General features: G+C 37.2%; 1 protein-coding gene across 1 annotated transcript in view; it reads right to left on the bottom strand.

The window, feature by feature from the left end:
* The window catches only part of LOC140148232 (uncharacterized), a 42203-nt gene that overhangs the window by 5696 nt on the left and 12217 nt on the right, over window positions 1-24290 (bottom strand). The window contains exons 4-20 of the mRNA XM_072170100.1: window positions 21039-21229; window positions 20508-20661; window positions 18335-18691; window positions 17400-17470; window positions 16281-16556; window positions 14411-14467; window positions 13640-13757; window positions 11498-11620; window positions 9827-9908; window positions 8955-9066; window positions 8425-8477; window positions 7767-7878; window positions 4837-4943; window positions 3821-3923; window positions 2885-3035; window positions 1960-2026; window positions 842-908 (exon numbers count right to left, since the gene is read on the bottom strand). Coding sequence (XP_072026201.1) covers window positions 842-908; window positions 1960-2026; window positions 2885-3035; window positions 3821-3923; window positions 4837-4943; window positions 7767-7878; window positions 8425-8477; window positions 8955-9066; window positions 9827-9908; window positions 11498-11620; window positions 13640-13757; window positions 14411-14467; window positions 16281-16556; window positions 17400-17470; window positions 18335-18691; window positions 20508-20661; window positions 21039-21229 — 2201 coding nt within the window. The remainder of the gene's footprint in view (window positions 1-841; window positions 909-1959; window positions 2027-2884; window positions 3036-3820; window positions 3924-4836; window positions 4944-7766; window positions 7879-8424; window positions 8478-8954; window positions 9067-9826; window positions 9909-11497; window positions 11621-13639; window positions 13758-14410; window positions 14468-16280; window positions 16557-17399; window positions 17471-18334; window positions 18692-20507; window positions 20662-21038; window positions 21230-24290) is intronic.

Raw genomic sequence — 24290 nt, 5'->3', positions numbered from 1 at the left:
CTGTCCACGGATAGCAAACAGAGTGGTTGGGATGGCTCATGCTGTGGTGTGGCCTGCACGATCACCAGACCTCACACCACCTTTTTTCCTTTGTGGCAAAATCTAAGATCTTCGTAGACGTATTACTGAGTGCATTCGCAAGTATCCGGCGCAAAAGGATGGTACGCAACGCAATTGATGCAATGAGGACCGGGGCTGAAACCTGTATTCGCCAAGGAGGCAAGCAGGTAGAGGGCAGAGCAGCACAGTAAACTCAGTTCAGAAGAACCAAAGACAAACCAAACAGCCTTTTAGGGCTACCTTTTATCCTAAAAAGAGAAATGACTTATGTTGTAAATAAAAAAAGAAATCAAGAAACAACAAAGTAAGAAAGTAAGAAACATAATAAAACAAAAAGGCATAAATAACCAAGAAAAAATAAGTAATTGCAAGTAAAGCAAAAGAAGTCCCATTCGGCATCCATTTTACCCACAAATTAATGACACTATTAACAAAATCCATTGCCCATAAACCCACCGGTAAAGCCCATTCCATAAATAAAGTTATTTTATAAAGATATCATTGAGGAATGTTTGATATTCATGCATGGTATGTGTACTCCTTTTCAATCTTTGAATTAGCCAAACCCTCTCCGTGGATAAAATTGTTTTGGTTTATTAAAGCTAACGCCTCAAGGTTTTTTACATACCAAAATATATTTGATTAAGTTTTCAGAAATAGGAGAATAAGAGGGCGCAATGAGGGGCCTCTTTTTTTTTGGGACACCCTGTAGTTTTTAAAATCTGAGTATATTGTTTAAATAGCAAAAGAAACAATGCAACAAAATAATTCGACAACTTACGAATAGAATTCCCAATGCTGGTCCAACAAAGGCCCAAATAGTGTTATCCTCTGGGTTCAGCCAACATCTATAGTAGTACCAAGAGAAAAGATATTTCATTTACGAAAAGTTTCTTTTAATTAGAAGGATTCAACCCAGGCATACCAACTTGATGTGGCGAACAAGACAAAGACAAGATAAAAACTAATACAGTATGTAAACCATAGGGGTGTACACTAACACTGCATTAGTAGAAATCCAAAACCACAGGGATAGACATAAGTTAACTAAAATACAACCGACGTTTCGAGCAGATACATGACCTTTCCTCAGGGCCAAACATTATTTGCTGTAATTTGATTAATTTGTGAAGCTTGCTACCTACATAACTAGTTTTCAAGTACTTGCTGTAATATATTATTGTTGTTTGTCCCTGAGGAAGGGCAATTTATCTGCTCGAAACGTCGGTTGTATTTTGTTTACGTTTGTCTATCCCTGTGGTTTTGGATTTTTACTAGTGCATTGTTAGTGTAACCCCCTATGGTTTACATAATCTATTCGTTTTTATCTTGTCTTTGTCTTGTTCCCCACATCAAGTAGGTATACGGCTCGAATCTTTGATCCATGGTGTGTTTTGTACCTCGTCCATTGGAAACACCATTGCCTACTTTTTCTTTTAATTCACCTTTTCCGTAAATCCCATAAGCCTTTGCGAGTACACCTGAGACCTCGTCATTTGACATCACGCCGATCTGCGCCGATGCGCACATCGTTTATCGAACGTCGTTATTGCGCATTGCAAGTCGACGTGACGTCAAATGACGAATTCTCAGGTGTACTCGCAAAGGCTTATGGGATTTACCGAAAAGGTGAATTACATTACTATTCTTCAGCACTGCTGTTTCCTTTCGTTTTGTTCACGTGATTAAATACCTAAAATGAGAATGCTATAAACAGGTATAAACGTATCCTTCACTTTAAAGCTACGGTATTCCTGCACATTTGAGGTATTTTTAAGTTTTCGCGGGGGTTCTGCCTCCAAGAGCATCAGATGTATACCGGTGTGTGTGTTACCATGGCGCGTCAAGTTCTTAGCATAATATTAATTTATTTATTTCTGAAATAAGAGTATGTCTTACGCGCCAACAGTGCCATAGCCTTCTGTGTTTGTGGCTACACTCATACCAACAATCCCCAACGGGAAACCTGAAAATAGAATAATGAAAGTAATTATAAAGACTAATTGTTTTGGAAAATATCAGTGGGAAAATTCCTGGTGACATGATGAGTCTTTTTCTATTTGAATGTTGAGGCCGAGGCTAGTGATACCACTGTGGTCACTGCAATGTTGCCTATTTTAAAACCATTTGTTCTGTTTTTGGTTGTTTAAAAAAATATTTTAGGGGGTTTCAAGGCTCATAACTATTATCACTAATAGGGGAAACGTTTATTTCATCGCAGTTCATGATTTAAAAAAAAAAGCGCAGTGATTTATAGTGCGCTACGCACAGGAACAACGCCTCAGCATACTTTACATGTTGTCGCTGACCACTACGGCCCACATCATTTATAAACCATTTAACAACAACTCAGGGACTTTGCTGCTACAAGAGCGCACACCCTAACCAGGATCAGCTCCCCGAGTTTCGTAAGGGTTACAACGAGACAATTAGCAGTAAGTTCCTTGTCCAGGGGAATGTCAAGCTAACTCAATTTTCCACGAGAGCGTACCAGGCACCGCCAGGGTTCGAACCCGCAACCTCTCGCACCATAGTCGAACGCCTTATCGATTGAGCTAACTTGACTGCTGATAACTCCCCACAGTAAATTAAGTCACCTTTGCAATTGACTACGCAATATTTGTTATTACTGCAACAAATTTAGCAGTAACATAGACTTTCCTAAGCACGGGAATAGTATAATTATGTGTAACCAACGCAATATACTGCAAACCAAATTTTGTTGAATTTACTGTGGATATGCACTTTCATAACAGCTTTTGTAAGCCTCGCTGAGTATATTAAAGTAAAATGAACAATTTAATAATCATGATATAAAACTTACCCCAACCAAATATGAGATAGTATAGAAAATCCACTTTAGTTTTTGTCGCACGTCGCACTTTTGTGTAAAGCTGGAATCCCATCATAAACATCCAGGAGAACACAGCCAAGAAAAGATAGTGTAAACAAGCAGCTACAACTTTGCAAGCAGTCTTTGGGCGTAAAAGAAACAATAAATGTTGGTAATAAGAAATTATTTATTCAATCCATTTATTATGAATAGATAATGTAAGCAATCAGCTATACAATTTGACAAACTTCATCATTTCATTTCCCTACATTAGGGTATACGAGGTATTGTTGGACGAAGCAGTAAAAAAAAAATCGATTTTCATTATCTGAATCAATATATTATTGACAAATAATGGAGTTTTGCAAAATTTCATTCTACAAATCATATACTTTGAAAACTTGCTTAATTTATTATTGTTTTACAAAAGTGTTGTTGTTTCAGCCCTCTTTACACCATAACTCAAGAACCACAGGACCTACAAAAGTATATCTGTGATATTTGAATTCTCCTACACGCTCCCTATGAATTGAGCAATGCAATTTGTGCTAAAGCTCACTACCATTCGCAAGATGCTGTGAACTACTTTTTTTCTGCTGATTCGACCAGCAATACATCGTATACCCTTAAGCGACTGGAAAGGAAACTATCAAATTTACCATAACATTTTTATTATATCGCGAATTTCAAAAAATTCTAAGTTATTGGATATCAGAAGGACATTCTTCGTATTCAGAATGCAATTCGATATGTCTGATGTGCTCTAATGTCCCAAAAAATATTGTGCAGAGGTGGGTGCCCTACCCCTTAAATAATACCCATTTTGTTAAGAAGCACTGTCATATTAATCAAAGTAAAACATACATAATTATTATTACAAGTATAAAATATAGTATTTATAAAACTATTTATTTATAGTGTACTTGCCTTATTGGCGAGGGCAAAATCTCCAAAAAGAAACAAAAGATGTGCCAGTAGCATTGACAACACTGTGTTGCGTAAAATGCGTATGCGTTTGCTCTTCAAAGCTCTGTAAAGATATATGAGATAATGTTTAGACATTGAAATAAAAAAAGGAGTAAAATACGTGTTCATAACTTATACTCAATGTACGTTATGCTTATTCTTTTATTTTAGGGAACAACCCAAAAGTTCAATGATGTCCTATAAATGAAAGTACTTTCGTTACACAGTAAAAGAATTACAGGATTTCACTAAAATCATTTTAACAAATGTTACAAGAAATCATTATAAAATTTACAGTACACTTTAAAATAATATAAGAAAACCGTAATATTGTTGTTAATTTTTTTAAACAGGAAAATTACGATAAACTTTAAAAGATTTACAGCATACAATTTGATTTTGACAGTAAACTGTAAATTTTACAGTATATATATACTGAGGTCAAAGGTCATTTGAGGTCAACTTGTAAAATACCATAATTTATAAGACTTTGGGTTAAAATGTGGTGTCATATGAAGGTTTTAAAAATCCTAATGCAATCATTATTATGTTTTGATGGATCCAAGTGTGTGAAAATATTGGATCCAACACATAATAATGATAAAATTGGATGCTTTACGCCCAATATTTATTAATCTCGCTATGAGTTGTAAAATATTGGACTCGACTACGTCTCGTCCAATATTTTTAAACTCATAACTCGACCAATAAATATGGGCTCAACCGATCCAATTTTATATCAAACTTAGGTCATAGCTGCATGGATACCTTCATGTATTCGTGACATCAAAGGTCACATACGGAGGTCAAAGGTCATTTGACGTTAATATGGTTGTTTGTTTACCACTCATACATTTCGAGATTTAGTAGTTATAATATCTTTCCGAAATTAAACCGCCCCAATCCGGGGCCCCAGTATGGTGGAGGCATCCCAAATCGACGCCTGGCTTCTGATTGGTTTTAAGTTTAAATCTTACTTTTTAAATACGATGAGGATGATCAGAGAAATAATGAGACATATTACAGATATGGACAACGTCGCGTAAGTCAGGTATGTAGCAATCTGATTATGCCAAGAATTGATCTGTAATGGAATATAATAATTGTATGGAGATTATTAATGATTATTTGGAGATTACTACGAATTATATGGAGGTTATTAATCATTTTATTATTAATAATCATAATAATCTGCTGAATTATATGTTTTTTCAAACATTGGCCTCAAGATCAGTGAGAGAAGAATCATATTCGTAGGGCATTGTTCTAAGGTGTGAAGAGTCAGTTAACAAACTTCTTGCTTTTCGCCGTCGATGTGATGATGTATAACAGGATTAACTAGACTAAGCTGTGGTGTAACCCACGAACACAGCCGTGTTGTAACCCCTTAATGACCTTTGACCCCAAAATATATGAAAACCCCCATAGACATTGGATAATATCAATGTATGTGTGCACATGGCATCACTTCGCCATGTTATTTGTGGCAGAAGGGGCATTTTGAAGGTTTTTGTCTCAGACCGGAAGTGACCCCTTAATGACCTTTGACCCCAAATCTGTGTACACCCCATAGACACTGGGTAATAACAATGCACATGTGCTAGTGGCATCACTGTCCTACGTTATTTGTGGGAGAAGATGCATTTTAAAGGTATTTCGTTTTATACCGGAAATGACCCCTTAATGACCTTTGACCCCAAATGAAAAAATACCATATATACATTGGGTAAACACAATTCATGTGTGAAGATACCATCACTCTCCAATGTTTTTCTTAGCTAATGAAATTTTTGAAGATATTTCAATTTATACCGGAAGTGGCCCTTAATGACCTTTGACCTCAAATCTGTGTACACCACATTGACACTAGGTAATAACAATGCATGTGTGCAAGTGGCGTTACTGTCCTACTTAATTTGTGGGAGAAGATGCATTTTAAAGGTATTTTGATTTATACCGGAAGTGGCCCTTTAATGACCTTTGACCCCAAATAAAAAAATACCACATATAAATTTAGTAACTGCAACTCATATGTGAACATACCGTTACTGTCCTATGTTTTCCTTAGCTAATAAAAATATTTGAAGGTATTTCGTTTTAAACCGGAAGTGACCCCTTAATGACCTTTGACCCCAAATCTGTGTACACCCTATAGACACTGGGTAATTACAATGCATGTGTGCAAGTGGTGTCACTGTCCTATGTAATTTGTAGCAGAAGATGCATTTTGAGTTGAAATCACGTTTTTGACCCCTATGACCCTGCGTGACCTTTGACCCCACAAGTTTCATGTGACATGTAGGGGCACGGTCAATGATCATTGTGACCAAGTTAGGTCAAAATCGATGTAAGCATGTGAGTGCTAGAGCAAATGTAATGGTTGACAGAAAGAAGAAGAAAGAAAGAAGAACCTGTAAGAAAAAAGACACAGCCGTGACTAACGTCACGGCTGTGTAATTACCATAGCAATAGATGAATACAATTTTTGAATAGATCGCCCTGCACTGCAACGTTCACGCAGTATATGCATTGAACAATAGATGTCAAAGAAATGCTAATCACTCGCACCCGTATGACTAGTATCTTTGAAAAGAGCGGTATTGTATTGTATAATATCTATGATTAATTGCAGACATACAGAGGTGATTAGTGCAATCTGCTTGTAGTGCAAGGCGATCTATTCAAAAAGTGTAATTATATAATTGCTATGGTAGTCAATCCGATTATTACATCACTTCGACGGCGAATATGCCACCTGTAAACTCCATTGTGGCATTTGTTGCTACATCTAGATTCCATTTTATTTTCAATTTCTTGTTATATGACACTTGTAGATATCATATTATTGTTATATGTGACTCCTCGCCACAACTGAGCCCGGATGTCGCCAATCATAATTTTTGAGATATTCAACCAAAATATTCTGCTTGAAATTAGCTTTAAAATGATGTATATCATGTCTATAGTACTTGACATTTAAGTAGTGAAAAATCAATAAAACAGTCAATAAATCCTTTCTTTCCTATTGTTTATTGTTAAGTTCGATGGAGCATATCTCAATAGTGGCACTGGCGACATCCGGGCTCAGTTGTGGCGAGTCACATATGTGCCGTGCATGCATTAGCCCCAATCTGGCTTGAAATGTGGGGGGGGGGGACATGTTATATAGATCAAATAGATCAAATGTCAAAAATTTCATACACAGAGGTCAAAATTACAAACTAGTCCGATTTCATCGAAACTGGTTTCAAATTACTCTCCTTAACATGAGAAATCTCAAACATATACTTTTAAGTATATGTTTGAGAATTCACAATTTAAGTGCATGTTTGTATTGTCGTGCCCCCCGGTTATAGTTCATGCAGCCAAAGTCCAATAGAAAGATGTACAAGCATAACATTTGACCCATGATTTCATTTGATTCTGAGGTTATCTATTTCTTAAATAAATTATTTTCCTATTGGCAAGACAAATTTTGATTTAATCGGTGCATTTTGAAAATTTGGCTTAGAATTGTGCATGAGATATTTGACATTTGACCTTATTTACTCTATAACTCCTGAACTATAAGCAAGCATCCTAGTGCAATATGAAAATTGACTGATTTGACTGAATGCCAAAAAACATTAGTTCCACTAATATAGGAAGAAAAGATCCCAAACCAAAAATCACCCCTTAGCGCCCTACACAAACACTACATGTGAGTGTGGAACGGTTCGACAGACTATGGAACACCTGCTGGTCTGTCCACAGATGGGGCAACATTGCACACATTAGGACCTAGCTGAATTCAACGATTATGCTCGTCATTGCGTCAGCTATTGGCTCGGGCGCATTTGACCCTGCGCTTGGACACGCTAAGAAGAAGAAGCCCTGTACTAATAAATCAAAATTCCATTATTCTTACCACTAATCCATCAGTTGCCATCAATAGAGCAAAATTCGTAAGATGATTACAGAAGCACAAGGTATATGTAGTGTTCACATCAATGCCAACACATCCATCTCTTTTCCACTTACTTGAATGAATAAAGAATAAAAATTAATTATTGTTTGTCAAAAAAAGAACTACATTGTGAATTATCAACTTTAATCTGAGCATTTTCTTGTTCGTTTTGTTTGATAAAGAGGAATATCTAAATAATTGTCATTTATATTAATAGCAATAAATTTGCATAATTATTGTACTTAACCAGTATATTCTTGTAAGATATTATACACTTACAGTATTTTGTGCGGAAACCCACAAGGAAAATCTTCGTTACCGTCTAAATTGTTGAAAAATCTAATTTAATATGAACTGCATATTGTTGAATGGCGTATGTTGGGGTAGGGGTGTGCGCGTGTAATTGACTTTGTGCATGAGGGGTGGTGCATATATACATAGGGGTGTGTGTGTGGTACATGTAGGGTGGGTGGAGTGGCGGGGTTATATCTACTGTTCGGGGAGGTAGGGGTGTGTTTCTGCACGTGCGCCGATGCAAATTGTTGCCTTCGTCTCTTTGTGTATTGGAGTTCTGTGAGTTTAAAGATATACATGAATACCTTTTTGCCACATTACTTACGCAGTTCCGTCAAGCGCAAGGTAGCTGCAGATAGTTTCCTCTCCCTCTAGTTTCTGAACAAAAAATATTCAAGACAAAAGCATTGTTTGATGCGTATGCAAGGTAGGCTTATTCCACATAAATCGGCAGCTCGAGCTCTTCGCAACTATAACACTGCCAATTGTACCTAATTGTACCTTGGTACAAGTACATATACTGTATGACACTGAGGAACACAAACACCCACAAGAATAATATTATGTCGAGAAAGAAAATCATTAGGCGGAGTCGCCCTATTTAGCGTTAGCTTTGGACATTGAATTATTTTCTTTATTTTCCACCTGGTTTACCCGGGTTAAAAATCAATAAAATGATTGTCCAAAGCTAACGTTAAATAGGGCGCCTCCACCTAATGTGTATGACACTATGTTTCAACTATTTTGCTATCAAAACAGTGTGTGCGGTGTTATGGAGAACCTTGCATGATGAATGAAATAGGGGGAAATGTTGTGTGTCATGATATTATATATCCCCATCTACTTGGTACCTACCTCTCTGTGATAGTAAAGAAAAGACACATTTTCCTTCAAACTGGAGCTATCATAGTTGACCAATAGAGAATTAATAGGACTTATTACTTCCACTGTTTCAGTCTTTTCAACACTGTTGGCAAAATAACACAAAGTATTATTATTAAACAGCCAATAAGTGATTGGGAATCAAAATTGTTCAACAAGTTTGTTTTGATTTATATCAACAAAAATTTAAAAACACAATTGTATTCTGAGGAATAAATACCTTGCCATTATAAATAACATAAATAGTATTAACGATTATAAAGTTGGTTACATGTTATAAATAGTCCGACGGTTCATTGGTTCAGAGGTGCGTTAATATAATGAATCTATTCGCATCAACACCAACAAAAATGACTGGAACAGGGACAAGGATTGCCATACACTTTCTGGAGTTTACAACTCCTTACTATAAACGTCAGAGCCTACCACGTGACTCACAGCACGACGGTCTCTGACCAATAACAAGCATCAATCAACAGTCCATCAACCGAGCGACCAGCTCGTAATCGGCGGGTCTTATAACATCGCGAATAAATATCAAAATAATTATGTTATTTTGAGAATTGTCTTGTATTATCTTGCCAAAAGCACGCCAATTATTAAGCCAAGTCCTATACTACTAGCTTATACTTTGTCTTCTTTCTTTAGCACACAAAATATAGAGTAGACAGGTCTACTTTTCGGCGTAGTGGCAAAAAACATTTTCCGCCTATAACGAGTTGATCAAACTATATATTCCGAAATCTATCAGGTGAGCAAATTTTAGGGTGACCATAGAAACTAACTATGGTAACAGTTTAATTTCTTGTTTCAATTGGGACTTTCTGAGAAGTCTCAACACTTACTTTGAAGAAGTAGATATTTTCTTAGGCAAGCTAAGCTGAACACCGTCGTACACTGCGCATACAATCATTCGCACATACTTATCTGTTACAATTTCAAAGATAAAATATAATGGTCATTACATTTTTTGACACAACTATCGCGATATTTACATCGCACGTTATACTCGTGCGATACATTCTTTTCATGTGCATTCACCTGTATAGGAAGGACCCTGTGCACAGAAAATAGGGAAAGGATTTAGCATAACAAATGAACAAGCTCCGAGATCTAGCGTGAAAGCCATGGAGCGTGAAATTGTCTTATTTACATAACAAGGCCTAACATTTTTAGAGCCAACGCCCTTAATATCAATTTAGTTGAGAGCGGATTTCTCATGTTAAAATGTTATGCTATATTCATTGGTTGGTCGACTAAGCATGAAAAGTAAGCATTACATGTTAGCTATCCATTTTAAAGAAACTAACCGAAGTTAAGTGAGGTAAGTTGTTATAAATAACAGGATATTCCATTTGAAATGCATACACCCCCTATGGAAGACATGATCTTAATCTTCCACACTGGGAGTGTGAATTTCAAAAGGTGTTACCAGAATGGGTGTCTCCATTTGAAATTCACAATCCTTGTGTGGAAGATTTAAGATCATATCTTACATAGGGACGTATAGATTTCAACTGGAATTTGCTGTCGTACACTGTAAAAAAAATGTAAATTTTACAGTAAAAGTGTGTGCAGCCAATCTGCCAACAAAACCCTGTAAAATTTACAGTATCCTGTAAAAATGAACACACACAAAATGCTGTAAAATAGGTATATTTGGCGAGTTATTTTAGAGCTTGAGAATGTGTTTAGGATAAAAAATGCTGACTGACTTCAAAAGTCCACCCTTCCCATAGAACAGTTTTTTACATCGCCTAACTGTAAAATTTACAGTTTCCTGTCAAGAAAATACAGTTGAAACCTGTAAAATTCATCTTTTTAACAGGATACTGTAAATTTTACAGGTTTTGGTTGGCAGATTGGCTGCACACACTTTTACTGTAAAATTTAGTCACGTGATATTTAGTACTTAATCGTATAAGTGACCATTCTTACAGTGTAGTGATGATATTGATATTGCTTAAACGTTGAGTTATAACTCCCATTTTAATTTCAGCTTTGATAGGCCTAGATCATTTAAACTAAAAAATACAGTATTTGCCTGTTTTTATCAATTACAGCCAAATACTGTAAATAATTAGCCTTTTTTACAGTATTTTACTGTAAATTTCACTGTTATTTTTTACAGTGTAGTGCACGTTAGTAACCATTGGTTACTGGTTCAAGCTTTGGCTCATACCTATTCCATAGGCTTTGTGTTGTGATCTTTTCGATCAGTGGTTCGTGAGCCAGTTGACCTAGCAACGGTCATATTCTAACGTGTACTACGACAGCGAATTGCCCAAAGGAGACCCCAATTTGGCCCAAGATGGGATCTGTAAAAAATTGTAATAGGGAGGCGGACATTGAATTTGCCACATAGTAAGAAAGAGAAGTTGAGACAATGTCAACCTGCTGTTTATATCTACTCTGCTCAGTATCTTTCTCTCTCTCTTTTTTTTAATTTTATTCAAAAACAATATTTTTGGTCACAAATTCAACAGCCATTTCCCGCTAATCACACACGTACTTACAATCATCATAAGCTCCTGATGGATATTGCATATACACATCAACGTTGTCAGCATCCCGGGACTTTGATAGAACCATGTCTACATTTGTCGCTAGTGCATCCATTCTCGCTAATTCGTAACAATCTAAAAGAATATATAAATTTATAAATAGAATCTATATATTAGTGGCTTTCTGGAGCTTTTCAAATTAAAAATATCAAGAAAGTTGGTATGGCTTATTTTAAGTAGCAGAATTCAACATAGCCTATATTTAAGCTTTTATTTAATTTTTATTTAATTTTAATATTCCATGTTTTCTGAATATTTGAATTTGTCTTGGCAATAATATATGATATTATGGTTAACATTAGCCTTATCCAAGTTTCCTTCCTTTGCCTCCGTCGGAACTGAAACCAATGACCGTGCGTTGATAGTCTACGAAAATGTCCTTGACAGACATGACAGAGTCGGAGACTTAATCCAAGTTCGGACGTTCACTATATCTACCACACCATTGGCGAGTACTGGGCATAAAAAACTTTCTCCAGTTTGTTCAGTGGTTTGTTCAGAACTGTGGTGTTGCCCACAACCCTGTCTTATACTAGGAGGGATGGCTTGAAATCAATCAAGGACGAGCATTCCTGTTCTTATTCATAAGTATCTCAAACATTCCTGTGTAATTAACACCACAAACTTACTTGCTCCTAAATCCAACCATAGTTCTACAAATTGAGGCCTTGCCTTGGTCAACGGTCTGGATCCTAGTCGTCATTCTCTGACAAACTTGGGCCTGCCCAAACAACCTAGCCTCGCCTAGCATATTCTTTTAACCAATCAAATGACAAGAGTCTATTTCATTTGGTATATTAAACAAATATTGACTGCTCGACTGCTCAGGCATAGTATTGAGCTCACCTTCGGCTTATAATTTTAACCATGCCCCTCAATAGTTGTACACTATTATAGGTGAATTCGTTTCTGTACGTGGAAGGCACCCTATTGACGAGTATGTGTGACCACCTTCTCTTATTGAAGGTGAAAACAGAAACACCTAATATAGGTGTATTTGATTTCATAAGTGGGAGGCAAATATTTCGTAAAGTAATTAATTAGGTTTTATAATTAAACCTTGTAATGTTCCTGTCATACTTCCATGCTGCTTGCCGTTGCGGCAAGCAGCATGATGTCAAACCTATTAGCCAATGACAAGCCTCGACTGTGTCCGTTTATCTGCAATGCGCGTGCGTAAGGCCGTTCAGCGACAAGCGGCACAAAAGTATGAAACTAGCATAACTATACCGTATACCAGTTGACATCAATGTTTATTAACAAAGGCAAGGGATTGGTATAACGATATGCTTGAGCGAACTGCATACATCCACTACACTGTTCAAAAGCCTTATTGCGATGTGGCGGGAGGTTTAAAAGCACGGGCCCTGAACAAAATATGATGCGCGCGCATACTGCCAGGCAATGACGTCAGAATTCAACTCATCTATAATAAGTAATCTCTTTAAATACGGAAATGTTCCGTCTCATCATTAATAGGGCCCTATGTTAGTATTAAAAGAAACAAAAAAAAGTCCGGGTATAGTGCCCGGGTATATGGTATCCCATGCTAGGCCCGGGTTTTTCGTTTCGTTTTTGTATATTTAAATTGCGCTTTCAACGATGAGGTTATTTGTGTCAGTACTCATACCTTCATCAAATTTCATCTGGATAGTTTTGTTCCAATACAATTACGTTATATGCTTCACTGCACATTAGTTATTTCCTACATGTCCTATCGCTAAACGACTTGATGCCACATTGTACATGCCTCTGCCTGGATACTCGTACAGTGATTTCATTTCATTTCCTTGCAGACTTGTTTAACAAACCAAACGGTGTCTTTTCAGAGCCACACCAGGCTGAGTCAGCCGAAGAAGTTGCTAGACCGTGGCCAAAACTCAACATGATCCTCCGGCTAGCTGAAATCCTCGCATCCAAGCCTATTCCTCATTGCCCAAATTAGCGTTACCAATCCGGCACCACGTGGAGGTCTGGCTTGAGTTGCCGGCGCGGCGAACAATTACTACATGTCAGTTCTGCTGACCTAGCCGGACAGGCCCTACGGGTATCAGACATGTATAATATAAATGGTGATGTGAAGAATGAACTTACGTATGTGCTCGTACTTATCCAATGATCTCTTTTTTGGCACTCCCCGCTGCCTGAAATATGTCGACATGAAACTGTCAAGGCTGACTAATAATGATTGACCATCGAGATGCGTTTCATCCTGTAAAGCGTTAGATTAGAATAAAATCTTAATTATCTTGCAGACGACAGCATTTTTACTCTTCACGAATCAGTGACGTAGATGTGCATTCATGTAGATCAGAGGATGATATAAGTACTATCCAACACCCCACTGGGTTAACCATGCACCTAGAATAGCAGTGTCAGCTGCAGTGTGAGGAAACATGACATCACTGCTCTACTATTGCGTAGAAGTACATGGTTAAATTTGAATTTGGACAGTCATGTCAACAATAAAAGCACTGTCAACATGCCAGTCGAATTCACATTTTATGTTATCTACAGAAGGTGTGAATTATCCTTTATTGTTCTGAAATCGACAATCGAAGTAATAATGACACACACACTGAAAACAACATATTTTGCACAGAAATCAATGGGATTTGAAGTAAAGTGGCAGTCAGTTGAAACTCTGGTGATAACACTTTTGCAGTGCACGATGGGAAGTCCTTAAATCGCGAGAGTTCTTACACCAAATCTGTGTTTATATTCAGACAATTCCATCATTCTTATTCTTTCCAAAAAGTGTGTGAATAATTAATTTTACTGCAGGTATTTCAAGTGAAGTCCCCCAATCCACATGGCCTATTTTTATTGAGACACCCTGTGGTAACACATTATCCGTTTACTTACCTTACCACCCGTTTCTAAATCAATAGCAATAAGTGAATTCAGAAATTTCAGCATATCCTGTAAGAAAAAAAAAGTACATATTTATTGGTTGTTTTTTTATCAACAACACCATCTCTATACATCTTCCCCAATATTGTGCCCCGTATTTTGCCCGTTGTCACAAATTGGAACAGGTGTTGTGATTCACAATAGACCCTTTCATATCAAGATCGGAAGAGTTCGGGAAACCGCGCTATTTATTCAGTAAGCTAGGGGGTCAAATTGTCCCCCAAACTGGCGGACAAGAAATGTCATGAATTACGGTACCCTTTTGCGCGAATATCCAGCTTATTAAGGGATCTAAAATGAGCGTTTATTGCGTTTCGACAGTATTTTTTGTGGGATATGAGAGCACCTCGGACCTATCGAATTGCATTCTGAATACGAAGCATGTCTTTCTGATATCAAATAATTTTCATTTTTGAAAATCACAATATAATACAAATTTTATGACAAATTATAAAAATTTGATATTTTTCAAATTTTTGATATATAACAGTCCTCGAAGTAAATTATATAAATCTAATGATATATTCTTAAAGTGTATGTAGCAGGGAGGAAAAGCCGACGGTCAATTGAAAATTTTGACCTTTCATATTGAAGATATGGATTTTTTTCCCAAAAAGACCTAATTTTTTTTGGTGTTTGGGGAAAAAATCCATATCTTCAATACGAAAGGTCAACATTTTCAATTAATCGTCGGCTTTTCATCCCACCTACATACACTTTAAGTATAATGATTCATTAAGTTTACTTCCAGTACTGTTAAATATCAAAATATCAATTTTAATGATTTGCCATAAAATGTGTATTAAATTGCGAATTTCAAAAATCAAAATTATTTGATATCAGAATGACATTCTTCGTATTCAGAATGCAATTCGATATGTCTGATGTGCTCTGATGTCCCAAAATAAATACTGTCCAAACGTTCATACCCCAGCCCTTAAGGTTAGTCTGAACCCTGGAATTATGGAAACTTTCGGGCCTCATAACTGTTGGTGTAAAGTATATAAAAGTATACATATTTAGAATGGCAAAGACTTGATAAGTTCATCTGTGATGTCAAATTTGGGCCAAAATGCTCATTTTTGGCCAAAATCTAAAAAACTTTTTGGCCCACTTTTTTTCGTGCAACGTAAAAAAAAAAAATTCTTGGGCCAAACTTTTTTTTTTTTAATTTTTAAAAACTAGACAAAAATATCTAGGGACCGTTTTTTATTTTTTGAATTTTGATGAACTTATCAAGTCTTTGCCATTCTAAATATGTATACTTTTATATACTTTAGACCAACAATTTAGCAGTTATGAGGCCCGAAAGTTTCCATAATTCCAGGGTTCAGACCAACCTTAAGCCAATGTGAACATGGGGTCATCGGTTTAAATATTTTCCTAGCATATTGAGCTAACACGTCAGCTACTTGGTTTTTACAATAAAATACGAATGGAAAGAAATGTTCAATTCGCCATTTTTCATCGGTTAAATTGTTTTACAGGACGGTTTTTATACATCACCTCTTCCACAGGTCAGTCTCTGACGCAAGTCATACCACCACATGCTTGATTGCACATTGAGTATCCTTGGCAAAAGTATCTCTCTCATCCATAATTGACCGTCGATGATGCCTGTTACACATTGAAACTTCGCACTGTAGGCCTACATGATACTGAAGAGGTACTTCTATGCGCGTGCGATATAGGAAAATTATTTCATGCTTCGGGTTTTATCGGTTTGAAAAGGTCTATTGATCGATGTTGCCTGCCAGCCTATCAAACTTGCCCGAAGTTATTAAATATGTGAGAAACTTATGTGCATAGTTACTGTACTTACTCTTCGTGCATCAGACGAGCCGTCCGTAACCGGCATCGTCAATCCAGCCGCCGACATGGCATTAAAGAGAACCTCACTACCAGCTATAGCAATTATTATCTCTTCATCAGCCGGACCCTCATATTGTGGTCTTTCTGTTATAGATACGGACTCATCGTTATCGTCTGGTTCTATGATAATACCAGTGAGAAAGCCGTCCAATACATCTAGAGCAACACCAACACCTGCCGAGATGAACTCGGCACTGATGGTCACATCGGTATTATTGGTGTTGAACTGAAAATAATATAAAATGATGAGGTCATGTTTCATTTGTGATACGATCAAGGAAAATCAGTCGGAACTCGGAAATATTGATTTTGAGATATAACCAAACAAAGGATATATTTCCTTTTGTTTCATGTTGTTTTGGAAATTAAAGGGGGTACTACACCCCTGGCCAATTTTGTGCTTATTTTTGCATTTTTCTCAAAAAATATAGCACATTGGTGACAAGTAAGATATGTATAGGACTACAACGCCATTAAAGCAGTTACAAATTCAAATCTGAATCTTGAACAATTGTCTGAGTTGGTTGATATCTGTCTGAACACCGTGTATTTCTTGTACAAAGGCCAATACTACAAGCAGATCCATGGCTGTGTTAAAGAATCCCCCATTCACCAATTGGTATTGACATACGTATGGAAGAATTTGAGCAATATGTCCTGAAGAACTTTCCAGGCAAACCTCCAAGAGTCTGGCTCAGATACGTGAATGATACATTCGTCGTTATTGATCGGAACGAACAAGACGATTTTTTCAAGTACATCAATCAAGTTGACTCCAACATTAAATTTACTCAGGAAGTAGCAAAGACAATCAGCTTGCTTTCCTAGATTGTCTTGTTCAAGTTAACCCTGATAACACCCTTAGTACTACTGTTTTTAAGGAAACCGACCCATACTGACCAATACCTTCAGTTTGGGTCACATCACCCCCTTGTGCACAAATTAGGGGTGATCGGATGGATACAAAACAAATCTTTCAGTATGTTCTCCATCGATTTCAAACTTAAATTCAACGTTTTGACATTTACAAACAAGTATAAAACTGCGCTACAGCATTTCAATAACTCACCAGTTCTTCAAGAGCTTCAAATTGTTCCTCTGCTTTCCCCGTTGGTAAAGGAATGACGATTTTTCCTGTAACTGGAAATGAAATAATTTGGCCTGTTAATTGATTCCAATCTTAAATTATGTAATATGATCGTCATATAGACCTGAGCGCAAGAAGACCGTAAGTCCACTTGGCCCCTTAACATGTATACACTCAAATTGCGTAGGGTTTCGTATAGTTTGGCAACGTTTTATACATGTTCAGGGGCCAAAACAAATCTTTCACAACCTTTCAAGATGTTTTCACCCTGAAACATGTATAAAACATTATAAAACCCTAAGAAACTATACGTAACTTTAGTGCATACATGTTGAGGGGCCAAGTGTACTTACGGTCTTCTTGCGCTCAGGTCTTTATAATAGTCTTACGATTCGTTGTGCAAACTTTATTTGATTACTAAATGCGAATTTGTATGTGACTGGGGTGTGTGGGGGTGTTGGGGTGTCGTGTGTGGACAGAAGAGGATGCATCGATGCAGCTGTGGGGGTGGGTGTGGTGGGAGGATGGGTGTAGGGGTGCCGTAAACATGGTAAACATATGTATCTATCTGATGATTTTCGTTATTAATCAGATATGTAGTTTGTTCCATCTTTTCTTGTGGTATATTTGCCACAAGAAATAGACACCCAAATTAACACACGTACATTTATGTACCAGTACATATCATTATAAAAACAATTTTAAGCATTTGCCATAAAATGTGTATTTTATCGCTAATTTCAAAAAATCAAAATTATTTAATATCAGAAGGACATTTCCCGTATATCATGTATCTGATGTGCTCTCAGGTCCCCCCCAATATACGCGAAAACGACGCTACCTGAGCCCAATAATGGAACGATTAGGCGAAATACGTAATACTAGTACATTAGTTGATTGTCCCTTTAAAATGTTACCTTTGCTTTCTGTTTGCTGCTTTGCAGTCGTTGGATCATTTTCGCCACCACCACCACCTCCTTCACCACCACCACCACTACCTTCGCTTCTTTCCGTTGTTGTAGTTATCCTCCTAAATGGAGCAAATCTTAAACCTAAAATCTCTTCCTCTGTGAGTCCTCTATCCCACAAAGATATCTTGTCATAGGCAACCTGTGCGCATCCGAAAGTGAGATCAGTAGCTGACTTGATTAAATTCAGAATCAGCATTTCTGGATTGGATTCATTGAAGTCCGTGAAGATGTCGGATGTGAGTGTTGTTTGATTTGCATTTTTGTTGCAGGGCACACCGTTGCAGTAGAACTCTACACCGTTGGCTGAAAAATTGGGAATACGAAAGATACCAGAAAAGATTAGATGAAACAAATTAAATTAAGTGAACTGACCGTTTTGGTAAATCGCACAATTTTTGCGGTTAGAACTTAAATGTCGTCACGCCGATGCGCACATTGTTACTGCGCACTTCGCGGCTTTCAAATGCGCAGTAACGATGTTCGCTAAACGATGTGCGCATTGGCGTGACGTCAAATGACGACATCTCAGGTCTCACCGCAAAGAATTATAGGATGTACCGAGAAGGCCAATCAAAAATGTAAATCCAGGAAAACAAGCACAGTAAAATAAAAGGAATTTTACGTATAATTCTAATGATACGTAATATTATTAACAAATCAGTTACTTTCTAATGAAAACATCAAACTACAACTGACAAGCGATGATTTATTTTTACATAAAAATGTCTTTTTGGGGTGAACTCCACTCTCAGATAGACAACGTGGTTCATTACATAATACAGGTTTCTCTGTCATATTTTCATTATTTGCAGTTTAAAAAAGATATAAATCTACCTGTTTTTACAATTAAATTACAATACCTTCTGATACAACGTATTCTAAGTTCATCAGACATTGACAAAATAAATGAATGACCCTTAGCTTTTACATTTGAACATTCAAATCCAAACGTATAAACACTATGATGACCCGCAATATCCTTATTTACAAGGACACAATTCCTTAAACTTCATATCAAAAGGTTTTAAAGCCATAATGTACGTTTTCCTTTAAGTTTAAATTTGTTATTCTGTACTCAAAATGCTGAAATAATACTAGTAATAATTGTCGGGTTTTAAAGCCATAATGTACGTTTTCCTTTAAGTTTAAATTTGTTATTCTGTACTCAAAATGCTGAAATAATACTACACTCATAGAAATTGTTCGTTGGCATTACTCAGTAAGTTGATGTAAGTCGTTGCGTCAACTTTCCGAGTAATGCAAACGCGTACAAATTTGAGTAACGCTGACTCGATATCATTATGTTGGTCGCACTCATTTGCACTTACCTTATTGAGTTGTTACAACTCAGAAAATGAAACTAGGTTAGCATACTTTTCTAGAGGTGTACTATAGTATACAAAATTTTGCACTGATTACAAAAATAAATATTTGAATACTGCTAATTGTGCAGGAAATGATCCAATTACGTGAATTAAGTAACAAAGTACCAAATTGGAATAACTCAAAACAATAAGTACCAGTAACTTAATATGAACGAGTTACATCAACTTACATGTTGAGTTGCAATAACTCAACTAATTGGTTCTTTGAACCTTGTTTATTTTCTAAGTTCCCTGAACTTGAATTCAGAAGTTGGCATTACTTAAAAAGTTGACGCAACGACTTACATCAACTTTTTAAGTAATGCCAACAAAGTTGATTAGTTGACGGAACTTTTTGAGCTTTTTCAGCATTTTTTATGTTCGGATAACTAAAATGAATTTTGTTTTGGCAACTTTTACACTATTTTTGAGTTGTCCAAACTTACTCCTTTTGAATTGCGCTAACAAGTCGAACAAGTCATTTCTATGAGTGTAGTAATAATTGTCGGGAAGGGTTTCTGTCCTATTTTGAGCTGAAATAACAAGGTAAAGAAAGCCTACTGGTTATTAATAACCAATACATTCAAGGTCATTCTGTAAATGTGTAACATATATAAGGGTTAAAGAAGTGTGTCCTTGGGGATGAGTATGACTGAGATCCAAGTGAGATGAGACAGTGATGAAAATAACCGGCTCACCGCAGCGGTAGGGGTTGTGTAACCGGCGCATTCGGACATCTATGTCACAGGACCTACCTTGTACGACAACAGCATAATGGTTCCACATGAATGTGTCAGCCAACCTCTTAGCTCTCTTAGATTCGATCATTTTATATTCTCCGCTGTTGACCTTAGCCAACATATTGGCTGGATCTTGCTTTGATGAGGCAGATAACGCAGGAAATTTCATCTACAGTTTACAAAGAAATATTTGCAGAAAAGGTCGAGATAAATTTTGATTGATACATCGCTTCTGGTGTCCACATGTTGAGACTCCATTCTTTTCATCGAAGTGGAATCATAGGCTAATAATTAAAATGAAAATTCTATGAGTCGTCGGTCCTCTTATAATGGGACAAATTTACGTCCCGTCTTTTAAGTGTCAGGAACTTTTGCTCTTTGATACCCTTTTTCGACTTTAATTCTGAAAGTATTCTTCAATCCTATTTTCGAAATGCCAAGAAAGTTCTGATGGGGACATCCGTGAAATCATATCACCCTTTTCCGCTTTTGATGATTGATGTAATTGACGGGAAACGTAACAAAACAATAATTAGACAAACTTACCCCTACTGGTCCGAATATAGGAACACATGCCGAGTCCTGTGTATCGTTCAGAGAGTTGGGCTTTAAGCTTATCCACATTGCGAATGTGTAAACTAGTGGTTCCCCTTTGGAATCAAAGCATGAAGTACAGAGGTCCGCGAAATTACCCAACCGAAGGGTATCGCCTTGGTCCAGAATAATAGCATCGAACTCTAGGATGGTAAAATATAAAGGATTGTTAGTAAAACTGTTAATCATTTATTATTGCTTGATACCTACTTAATATTTGCAATAATAAAAACGAACTTGCGTGTACGCAAATCGCATACCCATTCATTCTATGCCGCAATTGCTTTCCGTGGTGCGTTGCAGTACTGCATCGTACTGCAAAATAAAATTATATACATTTTAACTTGAAAATGTGACGAGTTGCGGCAAAAAGTGATCGATATATCGGTAACGCATTGGGGCGTAGTATGACCGGACATTAACTTGAAAAAGCGATGAGTTGCGGTGAGTTGCGGCAAAAAGGGATCGATATATTGGCACCGCGCCCCACCGCAATTGCTGCATAGTATGAACGGACTTTATGTCAAAAGTCTCATCCACGGACTGCTACAGACCATTCGCAACCTGTCAAAGTCCCCGTGTTATGTATGCTGAGAGTTCTCGCATCATACTGCAGTTACTGTTTATTTTCCTATACACAATAGACTTCTGACGTCAATGCCTGACAGTATGCGCGTGCATCATATTGTGTTCAGGGCTCGTGTTTTTAAAACTCCCGCCACATCACAATACGACTATTGAACAGTGTAGTGGTTGCATGAGGTTCACTCAAGCATAAATATATACCGGTCCCTTGCCTTTGTTGATAAACATATTGAGGTCAACTCATCCCTACACAGTGGTGCTCTCACCATTGACGTGTGACCTCACATTTTTTGGTACGGTGCTTCTGAGAATCATTTATTATAGATAGAAAGATCTTTATGATTTTGTACTAACAGTGTATGTAAGAGGTATAGGCCATTGCCTAGTTAACGTCACTGTGTGAAAAATAGCCGGTCAATATTTTTGTACTCTCTGAAATTCTAGAAAATATAGTTTTGTAAAATGTCCTAAATTTTTCGCTAATTTAGATATTTGGAAATATTCGCACTTTAGTGTTTTAGTAAGGAAGGGCACGGCATGGCCTGCAAAATTCCTGTGTAAATAGAATGCAACATTTAGTGATTATCACTCACTTGTAGACCGCTCTCTTCCGAAGAGCATTAAAGATAAACCACTTGACGCATATTTTTTGTACTTGGTGTCAATCAAGAATAATGTATACATCACATGTAGGCTAAAGACTGAGTAGGTGGGGGATCTGCAAATGTTCGTACCTCCCTGATAGGTAAATGACAGATAACAGCAAAAACAGCTCCCATATCTGTCCATGACTTTGGTCAGTGCAGCGAGTCAGGGGATTTCAAGTGGGTGGTTATTGATTGGCAAGTGCCATATTTGGGCATAAGTGTAGTCCACCATTAAATGCGGAGGATAGACTAGATTTTATCGATTGATTTTGCTGGAGTAATTTCCTGTTAACCAGGTTTAAGTACTGCACAGGTCGAATCATGTTTGCTGTATAGCATAACTGCACTATGTATTCATGAGGGCCGATTGTTCCATCGTACCGCGCCGTGTCTATGCTGGTTTCATACTTTCCTGCAGCTTGCCGCGTTGCCGCCCTGACAACAATTGTGCTTCACTGCGCAGTCGCACCAGAAACGCCAGTACATGTTATGAGCTTGTTACGGCTTTATTTTCTAAACGTATTGTCCAAATTAGCCCGATTTCAGCTCATTTGCTGCATGAAAAAATCTGACAAAAAGTCCCAATATTTTATTTCAGAGTTGAAGTTTTGACGCGAACTTGAACAATGTCCGGTTTCGAAAATTGAGTGATTTTAATGGTTAAATTTGCACATGTTTTCTTTGCGGTAAAATAGCCAAAAAAGTCGGTGCTTAGGAATATAATCCGTTCAAAGAATAATATTCTATACTAGTACATGCATCAGCTTTAATTTGATACCAGGCTTTATAGCTGAAATGCGTTTTTCTATTGCCAAAACGCGATCCAATTGTGTTTTCCTGTGCATTTGAATGGCGCGTTTAATGGTGGTGCGCTCTCGTGTTCTTAGGGGCTGTGCAATAATTATCAGCCCCGGGGGTAAAATTTCGAACAGCTCGCCAAAAATCGCTTGCCCCCCCCCTCGGCCCGCCAAAAATCGCTTGCCCCCCCTCTCGGCCTGCCAAAAATTCTTCCCCCCTTGAACATACCAAATTTTTGGGATCCCAAATTCCAAACTTTAAATGGTCTAGATGTATGTTGCGAGCGCAGCGAGCAGGAAAATTTGCATATTTAAGCGTTTCCGTACCGTTTTCCTAAGCCTTTTAAAGCATTTTATTAAAAGGTGCCCCGTGAATGCGTGCCAAAAATCGCTTGCCCCCCCTCTCGGCTTGCCAAAAATTGCTTGCCCCCCCTTTCGACTCGCCAAAAATTTAGTGCCCCCCCCCCCCAATTTTACCCTCCCCCAGGGCTCATAATTATTGCACAGCCCCTTACTAGTCACCGGGTGCTTCTGCAATTATCCTAAATTAAACGGAATATTTTACTTATACCAAAATAAAAGTAACCTTTCTTTCGCAAATGAAAATTTGACCTTTAAAATTAAAAAATATGGGCAACGCTAAGTGAATAAGAATTTGGACACTGTATTTGCAGATATTTTATTCAATTACTTAAAACGATATGCTCTCGTTGTGGGGGTGTGTTATCACGACTAAGTCCTCGGGAGTAATAGTGGTGGAAGCTCTATAGTCCGAAGGTTGTATATTCCGACGGTTCTTTAGTCCGAAGGTTCTTTAATCCGACGGTTCTTTATTACGAAGGTTCTTTATTCCGACGCTTCTTTATTTCGAAGGTTCTATAGTCCGAATTTTAAAAAAGGTTCCCTAATCCGAATATTAAAAGAGGTTCTTTAATCCGAATTTTAAAAACGGTTCTCTAGTCCGAATATGAAAATAGGCTCTATAGTCTGCATTTTAAAAAGGGTTCTATAGTCCGAATATGAAAATAAGATCTATAGTCCGAATTTAAAAAAGGGTTCTATAGTCCGAAATTACGAAACGGTTCTATAGTCCGAAACGGATACCGTGTTCTTTAGTCCGAATTAATAAAAAGGTTCTATAGTCCGAATTTCTATAACATTAACGTATACTACAT

The sequence above is a fragment of the Amphiura filiformis genome, chromosome 3, assembly GCF_039555335.1.
Source record: "Amphiura filiformis chromosome 3, Afil_fr2py, whole genome shotgun sequence".
In the NCBI taxonomy this organism is placed as follows: domain Eukaryota; kingdom Metazoa; phylum Echinodermata; class Ophiuroidea; order Amphilepidida; family Amphiuridae; genus Amphiura; species Amphiura filiformis.
The sequence above is the reverse complement of the archived record's forward strand: the minus strand, read 5'-3'. Positions and strand labels throughout refer to the sequence as shown.